The 9,567-nt window shown below is 39.3% G+C and overlaps 1 protein-coding gene across 1 annotated transcript; it reads right to left on the bottom strand.

Annotated features, from left to right (window-relative positions):
• Positions 1 to 1,163: 1,163 nt before the first annotated feature.
• On the bottom strand, positions 1,164 to 8,898 carry LOC139160062 (zinc finger protein 850-like). The gene is made up of 2 exons (XM_070737589.1): positions 8,875 to 8,898; positions 1,164 to 4,882 (listed from the first exon to the last, which is right to left on the bottom strand). The coding sequence occupies exon 2, from the start codon at positions 4,019 to 4,021 to the stop codon at positions 1,691 to 1,693; it is 2,331 nt and encodes a 776-aa protein (XP_070593690.1). The 5' UTR covers positions 4,022 to 4,882; positions 8,875 to 8,898; the 3' UTR covers positions 1,164 to 1,690.
• Positions 8,899 to 9,567: the final 669 nt, after the last annotated feature.

The raw sequence follows: 9,567 nt of genomic DNA, 5'->3' as shown, positions 1-9,567 counted from the left end.
CTCCCTCTCTACCTCTTACCTTCTTCCCTCCGACCTCTCTCACCTTCTCACCTACTTCCTCTTTCTAGAACCCTAAATTTATTCCAACTTTAGTGCTATTCATAAACTACCATCTGCCCTTAATCTATATTTAAATATGTAATATATTCCTCTAGATATAACAAATATTATCTAATGTTACCTCCTTCCACCTAATTTTGTCACCGGGATCTACCACCTTTAGTTTTCAATTTTATTTCAAATTATTCAACATTGCTTATCTTCCAAATTTCTTCATTTTCTTTTACTTCTTAATCTTAGGCCTTAATCCTTATTTTCCTCGATTTATATTTTAACTGCTTCTTTTTTAGGCTGCCCTTTCCAAATCCCCTAACTTTCTAACATCTTTCTTCTTTTTATATCTCCCTTCCAACTTTATTCTATATATTTTAAAAATTTTCTGACCTTATCACTACATTTCCATCCATCGGTTAATAACATTCTAAAATCTCCACATTGAAAAGTCCCATTTATAAAATTTGTGAAATGTATAGTCTTATACAGAGACGTTTATAAGTAATAAATACACAAATCTTATAACAATATCAATCATTACGTAAATCCTTTTCAACCTGTTTCATTTCTCTTCATCAAAATTTCAAATCGACATATAAAATATACATTCTTATATAAAACCCTTTGCAAATAATAGTTATGCAAGTCCTATAATATTCCAAATTACATCTATAGTTTTCTAAATCTTTTTCAACATTAACTCAACATTAACTTAATTGCTTCTTCTTACAAACTCTTCTACTTAAGAACCTGGACACGGAACGAATTAAGTTTGTAAGTAGAGGTACCACTGTATATTTCCCCTTTCCTCCCTCTTCTTGTACCTTTTTCATTTTCTTTCTATCGTTGCTATACTAATAATTCCTTTTCTTACAAATTTCTTTCCTTTCTTTTGTTTGCATAAATCTATATTTAGTTTTTCCTAATCTCTTCTCTCTAATATTTTTAAATTGCTTCCTCTGGTACTAATTATCCCCTCTTGCTCTTTTCATGTCACTGTAAATCCCAGTACTGTATAATTATCAGTTTGTTCATTATTTTCAATTCTCCTTTCATTTTTTTGTCAGTGTAAATACCAGTGTAATCATCAGTTTGTCCATCATTTTCAATTTTCTTTTCATTTTTCATGTCACTATAAATCCCAACATTGTTATCAGCCTGTTTTTCTGTTCTGTTTCCTTTTCATCTGTTTCCTTTTATTTCATCTTCCTTTTCCCTCATTATGTATTTCATATAACCTTTATATGCCAACTTCATTTCTACTTTCTTTTCACCAGTGGTTCCAGGAAATTTTTTTTAATCTCCTCATAAATTTCAGTTTAACATGTCTGGTGTATGACAAGATAGGAATTACGACTGAAACCGTTCTCACAATGAGGACATTCAAATGGTTTCTCTCCTGCATGAGTTCACTGATGTTTCACCAGGTTGGAACTATCACCAAAACCTTTTCAACAGCCAGGACATTCAAAGGGTTTCTCTCCTGTGTAAGTCTCCTGGTGTTTCACCAGGCTGGAATTATAACTAAAACTATGTTTGTTTGTTTGTTTGTTTGTTTGTTTGTTTGTTTGTTTGTGTGTATGTGTGTATGTATGTATGATTAATTCGATTTCTATGCTGCTCTTTTTGAAGCGACTCATTTTCCAGAGTCAGGACATTCCAAGGGTTTCTCTCCCGTGTGAGTCCTCCGGTGTATTACAAGGCAGGAATTCTCACTAAAACCTTTCCCACAATCAGGATATTCGATGGGTTTTTCTCCTGTGTGAGTCCGCTGATGTTGCACCAAGCTGGAATTCTGACTAAAACTTTTCCCACACTCAGGACAATGAAAGGGTTTCTCTCCTGTGTGAGTCCTCCGGTGTTTCACCAGGTTGGAATTATCACTAAAACTTTTCCCGCAATCAGGACATTCATAGGGTTTCTCTCCTGTATGAGTCCTTTGGTGTGTCACCAGACTGGAACTATCACTAAAACTTTTCCCACAGTCAGGACATTCATAGGGTTTCTCTCCTGTATGAGTCCTTTGGTGTGTCACCAGACTGGAACTATTACTAAAACTTTTCCCACAGTCAAGACATTCAAAGGGTTTCTCTCCTGTGTGAGTCCTCTTATGTTTCACCAGGCTAGAACTATAACTAAAACTTTTCACACAGTCAGGACATTCAAAGGGTTTCTCTCCTGTGTGAGTCCTTTGGTGTAGCACCAGGCTGGAATTACAACTGAAACCTTTCCCACAGTCAGGACATTCAAAGGGTTTCTCTCCTGTGTGAGTCCTTTGGTGTGTCACCAGACTGGAAGTATTACTAAAACGTTTCCCACAGTCAAGACATTCAAGGGGTTTCTCTCCTGTGTGAGTCCTCTTGTGATTCACCATCCTAGAACTATCACTAAAACTTTTCCCCCAGTCAGGACATTCAAAGGGTTTCTCTCCTGTGTGAGTCCTTTCGTGTAGCACCAGGCTGGAATTACAATTGAAACCTTTCCCACAGTCAGGACATTCAAAGGGTTTCTCTCCTGTGTGAGTCCTCTGGTGTCTCACCAGGGCAGAATTTTGACTAAATCTTTTCCCACAGTCAGGACATTCAAAGGGTTTCTCTCCTGTGTGAATCCTCTTATGTTTCAAAAGGCTAGAACTATCACTAAAACATTTCCCACAGTCAGGACATTCAAATGGTTTGTCCCCTGTGTGAATCCTCTTATGTTTCAAAAGGCTAGAACCATCACTAAAACTTTTACCACAGTCAAGACATTCAAAGGGTTTCTCTCCTGTGTGAGTCCTCTGGTGTTTCACCAGGTAGGAACTTAGACTAAAACATTTCCCGCAGTCCGGACATTCAAAGGGTTTCTCTCCTGTGTGAATCCTCTGGTGTTGCAACAGGCTGGAATTATGACTAAAATGTTTCCCACAGTCAGGACATTCAAAGGGTTTTTCTCCTGTGTGAGTCCTCTGGTGTCGCGCAAGATTGGAACTGTTCCTAAAACGTTTCTCACAGTCAAGACATTCAAAGGGTTTCTCTCCTGTGTGAGTCCTCTGGTGCATCACCAAGCTGGAATTCTGATTGAAACCTTTCCCACAGTAAGAACATTCAAAGGGTTTCTCTCCTGTGTGAATCCTCTTGTGTTTCACCAGGCTGGAATTTTCACTAAAACTTTTTCCACAATCACGACATTGGAAGGGTTTCTCTCCTGTGTGAGTCCTCTGGTGTATCACCAGTTTAGACCTATCACTAAATCTTTTTCCACAGTCAGGACATTCAAATAGCTTCTCTCCTGTGTGAGTTCTCTGGTGTATCACCAGGTTGGAACTGTTGCTAAAATTTTTCCCACAGTAAAGACATTCAAATGGCTTCTCTCCTGTGTGAGTCCTCTGGTGTGTCACCAGGTTGGAATTGTTCCTAAAACGTTTCTCACAGTCAAGACATTCAAAGGGTTTCTCTCCTGTGTGAGTCCTCTGGTGTGTAACCAGGCTAGAACTACGACTAAAACTTTTTCCACAGTCAGGACATTCAAAAGGTTTCTCTCCTGTGTGAGTCCTCTGGTGTTTCACGAGGCTGGAACTAGTGCTAAAACCTTTCCCACAGTAAAGACATTTAAATGGCTTCTCTCCTGTGTGAGTCCTCTGGTGTGTAACCAGGCTGGAACTAGTGCTAAAACTTTTCTCACAGTCAAGACATTCAAAGGGTTTCTCTCCTGTGTGAATCCTCTGGTGTTGCACCAGGCTGGAATTACAACTGAAACCTTTCCCACAGTCAGGACATTCAAAGGGTTTTTCTCCTGTGTGAGTCCTCTGGTGTTGCACCACCTTGGATTTATGACTAAAACGTTTCCCACAGTCAGGACATTCAAATGTTTTCTTTTCTGTGTGAGTCCTCTGGTGTTGCACCAGCTTGGAACTCCGACTAAAACTTTTCCCACAGTCAGGACATTCAAATGATTTCTTTCCTGTGTGAGTCCCCTGGTGTTTCATGACTGAAATTACTACTAATTTTTTTACATACTCAGCACATTCAAATGTTTTCTCTTCTTTGCGAGTCGGGTAGTTCAGCCGACTGTAATTCTCTCTTTGAAATCTTTCTCACAGATATGATGTTCAAATCCTTTTATTCTCGTGTGTGTCCTTTAGTGTCTCATGACCTGAGAATTTCTAAAGAAACATTTACACAATCTGCACAGTCATATGTTTTCTCTTCCATGTGTGTCTTCTGGTATTCCACCATGTTGCACATTGGGAGCACTTTTGTGGCTTCCCTCTTGTGTGGTTGCATCCAGGAATCACAAGGGAGATGTTCTGATCAGTTTTTGCTACATTGAGATAATGTGTATGGGTTTTCTCCTGTCTAGGTCCTTTTTAAATAAACAGCCGTGATTTGCAATCTCTTCTTTTTCCACAATAGGCAAATTTATGTTGCTTTTCCAAAGCTGAGGTCACCAGAAATATGGATAATGTCTTGTTTAGTGTTGTTTTCATCCAAGCTGTTTTCTTCCTCACAGGGAAAAGCCTGCGTTCCTGTCTGCTCTAAGTGACTTTACTATTGACCTTTTCCTCCCCACTGACTTCTAGATATTTCCCTCTTTTGCTGATTGAAAAATTATCTCCTTTGACTTTTCATGTAACATTTCCTTGAGTTCTGCATAATCTGCTTATTCGAGCTTGAAATGTTTTTTGATTTTCTCTCTCTTGTCTAACAGCTGCTGGAGGAGGAGGAGAATTGTATGGTTTTCTGAAAGAAATGGAAAATAATTTGATTTTTCGCTTGATTTTCTTCCCTTTTCAACGCTGGTTCTTATTTACAACTGTCCAGAGTGTTCTTATTGCCATCCTCTTTCTCTGTAAGATTCAAAGAAAAATAGAACTTTAATTGTTTATAAAGCAGAGATGATGTGAAAAAAGAAAAATGTATATACAGTGTTCCCTCAATTTTCGCGGGGGATGTGTTCCGAGACTGCCCGTGAAAGTCGAAATTCCACGAAGTACAGATGCGGAAGTAAATACACTATTTTTGGCTATGAACAGTATCAAAAGCCTTCCCTTAACAGTTTAAACCCCTAAATTACAGTTTCCCATCCCCTTAGCAACCATTTAGATTATTACTTACCATGTTTATTCATTAAAGTTTATTAAAAAAATTTATATTAAAGGTGGTCGAAAGTTTGGCGATGACTTATGACATCATCGGGCGGGAAAAACCGTGGTAGAGGAAAAAAAACTTCGAAGTATTTTTTAATTAATTAATATCCTCACCTTCCACAAGAGTCTGAGACCATCAAGTTTAAGTTTAATCAGATTTGTATGCCGCCTCTCTCCGCAGACTCGGGGTGCCTCACAGCAATAACAATACAATGTAAAACAAATCTAATATTTAAGTTAATTTTAAAAACACCACAAATTAAAACCAATCATACATACTAGCATACCATGCATAAATTTTATAAGCCTAGGGGGAGGGAACATGTCAATTCCCCCATGCCTGACGACAGAGGTGGGTTTTAAGGAGCTTACGAAAGGCTAGGAGGGTGGGGGCAACTCTGATATCTGGGGGTTGGTTGGTTGCAAAGGGTCGGGGCCACCACAGAGAAGGCTCTTCCCCTGGGTCCCGCCACAGAGAAGGCTCTTCCCCTGGGTCCCGCCAAACGACATTGTTTAGTTGACGGGACCTGGGGAAGGCCAACTCTGTGGGACCTAACTGATCGCTGGGATTCGTGCGGCAGAACTCTTGCCCCTGGCCGATGAATATATATCTGTTGTTGGAATGGGAATGATAGATTTTTAATGAAATTTGGGGTTTTAGATTAGCTAGTTTTTAAATTTAATTGGATTCAGGACACTTTGTATTGTCCCAAGAGCCTTCGGAAAGGGCTGCAGCACCAATATGAAACACCATCCTTACTGGCAAGATTTGGATGTTAAAGGCAAAAAGCAGAGTAGCTACAGAGAGCCAGCAGATGACAGACTCCAGATCACAGCTGATTAAGAAGACCCGGTGCTCCACTCAATCCATGAGTGGAGAGAGGCACAGAAGTCAGCAAGGCTGCTTGAGAGGAAGGTGCTCCACCTCCCTACACAAGGAACAGCTGTGGAAGAGTGATTTAACCAGATGTGGGGTAAAAGTGTATTACTTGAAAATTGCTTGCTTTGGTGTGTATCTTCCCAGCTTTGCTGGGTCTTCTCTTTTGAATTTTGGACTGTATTTTGGGATGTGACTTTCCTTGTGGACTTTGGATTTGATTATTGGACTGTGCTTTTGTTGTTGGAAATCTGGACTTGTGGGTATCATTACTTCTCTTTTTACCTGATGGTCAGCTAAGACTTACTTTTTACATTTTGGTAATCCAGACTGGGGGCTTCACTGCCACCATTGTTGCTTCATTTGATATAGTGATAAGTGAGTAAACTTAAACCTTGTCTTGCCAGCATGACTGATCAGCAGTTCCAATCTTCAAAATCAGTAGTTCCAATCTTCAAAAAACCTGGGAAATGGATTCAGAAAACTACAGACCAATTATGGGTCATTCCGTGTCAAGTGGACCAGTGGTCTCCACCTTACCATCTCAGATTTTGATGAAATTTGGCACATAGTTTCTTTATGATATAAAACTATGCTGGGCAAAATCTTAGTTCAAAAGACTAAAAATTGGGAGTTCTAGGGGACCTCAAACAAAGTTTGCAAAATGCTGAGTCGGCAAAAACGACATTTGGGGCCAACTTCTAGAAGCTGTAAACACGGCAGTTTCAGTAGTATGTTGGAGATACTTGGAGAACCTTCACACCTTGTAAGGATTTATAAACTGCCAAACCCCATGTAACTAGTCCTCTTACTTTTTCAATGGTGCAGGCTCAAACTTTGCAAAATAAATCCTGAAAGATGAATTTACAGCAATCTTCAGGCTGCTGTAGTTTCAAAACTACAGCAGGATTTTTTTTAAAAAAAAATAAAGAACAGAAGCTGTTATAAGACTGTGTTCAATAATATTAAAAAAAGGAATGTTTGTTAGGATATGGAAGGGTGAGGCCAGGTTTCAAATAAGAGTCCGAAAAAGTGGGGGGTTTGTCAGTATTGTTGCATGATAGAGGAAACAGGCCCATTGATGTTTCTAATGGCTGTATAAGTCAATTAGTGCTTTAAACATGCATTGGTCCATGGTGGCTCATCGCAAGAGGTCACTTTTTCAGACCCTTATTGGCCTCACCTGGCCTCACCCTTCTGTTTCTTAACATTTCTTGTATTCTTTTTTTAAAAAATGCTACTTATTGAAAAAAGAATCACTTTTACTACACTTGTATCAAGGGTGCAGTGCAGAAATCACAGGCTGCCCGCAAACTGTTGAGGAGATTTTTTTCTATCCTTATATGAAGAGACACAAAAATTAAAGCAATACTGTATATTCTTAAAGAAGAGAATCTGCTCTTTCTAATGGTGCTAAATGGAAGAAGATTGAAGCTGTCCCAAAGGATCAAACAGGGCATCAAAGATAGCCAAAATTTGGCAAAAACCCATTAAGTACCAACTTTGAACTCTTATATTTTTTCAACAAATTGAAGGAAAGTGCTGCAAATTGGAAGTCCTCGTTGCAGCTGTGTCCTTAGTACACCTGCAAAAAATTAACCTGAAAGGCCAAGTAGTTTTGAAACTACAGCAGCCTGAAGATTGCAGTAAATTCATTTTTCAGGATTTTTTTGCAAAGTTTGAGCCTGAACCATGGAAAAATAAATAAATACATAAATAAATAAATAAATAATTTATTAGATTTATATGCTGCCCCTCTCCGAGGACTCGTAGTAAGAAGACTAGGTGCATGGGATTTTGCCAGTTTATAAAGCCTTACAAGGTGTGCAGATTCTCCAAATATCTCCAACATACTACTGAAACTGCTGCGTTTACAGCTTCTAGAAGTGGGCCCAAAATATCATTTTTTCCGACAGCATTTTGCAATCTTTATTTGAGATCTCCTAGAACACCCAATTTTTAGATTTTTGAACTAAATAAAGAATAAAGAAACTATTTCATCAAAATCTGAGATGGTAAAGTGGGGATGATCTTTAAAATTGGCCCACTTCACACAGAATGACTCTTATCTTACATCAATACCTTAGAAGATCCTGAAAAAGATAACCAAGCAACAGATCTACAAACATCAAGAAAAATATTCCCATATTTTCAAAAAAGGTGGAGACTCTATAAACAGTGCAGAGAAGAGCAGTGGGGGGCTTGAGGCTAAAACATATAAAGAAGGGTTGCAGGAATTGAGTATGTCTAGTCTAGTCTAGTCTAGTGAAAGGAAGGGCTAGGGGTGACATCATAGCAATGTTTCAATAGTTGAAGGGTCAAAAACGGGGTCAACTAATTTTGCAATGCACCAGAAGGCAAGACAAGAAGCAGCGTGTGGAAACTAATCCAGGAGAGAAGCAGTCTACAACCAAGGAGAATTTCCCTGATGCTGAAGAACAATTAATCAATTGTCTGAAATGGTATTGGTTCTCCTGCTTGTGCAGGGCGTCAGAATAGAAGACCCGCAAGGTCCCTTCCATCTCTCTCACAAACCCCCAGTGATGGAGCACCCACAACCTCTGCAGGGAAGCCATTCCCAGAGAATCAGCCTTAACTTGAAAGAGACATTTTCAATCTTCCCACCTGCAGAAAATTGCAGCCACCAGTTTCACAGCGTGCAGCACCAGTGGGATTAAATTTGGGCAGGAGGGGAACCTGCAGCAGCAGCAGCAGAAGCTGACATGCTTCATCCGAGTTGCTTCTCTGCTTCCAGGCCGTGGAGGAAAAACAAACAGCCCGACTTGTTCCCTCCTCCCACCTACTCTCAACTCACCTTCCAGTTGCTGCTTCGATCCTCGAAAGAGCACAAAAGCCGCTCTGCACCCCACCTTCCTCCAATGAGTCTTCCGGAAGAGGAAGTTCCTCCGCATTTTTTTCTCTCAGATCTTTTCTAGCAATTCAGTCCTCGGTGGTTTTAACTGATCACCTTTTGGCACAGATGCTGCCTTTCTGATTGCCATCTCCTGATAGCGGCAGAAAAATACTCTTGCCCCGTCTCTATCTAAGGCGTTTGCAAGATGTTTTCACTGTATAAATTCTATCAAAAGGTTTTTCACTTCTAGCAACTGACCTTTGCAAGTGAGCCTAGTGAAACAGTGAATTTTTATGCTACTTGGCTTACCAAGTTTAGATATGAGCTGAGCCCTAAATTTATTTTACTTTTTTTTTTTTTAAAAAAAAAGATCTTTATTGAATTTAAAACAAACCATACAAAATATACATACTGTATCTACAAGACTTTTTAAAAGAAATATTTTTATTTTATTTATTTGTCAAAACGTGTACATGATAACAGTTATAAAGAAACAAAAGCAAAATAGGTACAGGTAAATTTGGACAATAGGACAGTAGGAGAGGGACGGTAGGCACAATGGTTCTCTTATGCACACCCCTTGCAGACCTCTTATGAAAGGGGTGATGTTGACTGTAGACAGTCTAAGGTTAAAGTTTTTGGGGTTTGGGGAAC

This window comes from Erythrolamprus reginae, chromosome 2 (genome assembly GCF_031021105.1).
Source record: "Erythrolamprus reginae isolate rEryReg1 chromosome 2, rEryReg1.hap1, whole genome shotgun sequence".
Classification (NCBI taxonomy): Eukaryota; Metazoa; Chordata; class Lepidosauria; order Squamata; family Dipsadidae; genus Erythrolamprus; species Erythrolamprus reginae.
The sequence above is the reverse complement of the archived record's forward strand: the minus strand, read 5'-3'. Positions and strand labels throughout refer to the sequence as shown.

What these genes read in the sequence shown, in the direction of transcription:
- LOC139160062 (XM_070737589.1), bottom strand. Translation starts at nt 4,021, where the DNA reads ATGAAACACCAGGGGACTCACACAGGAAAGAAATCATTTGAATGTCCT.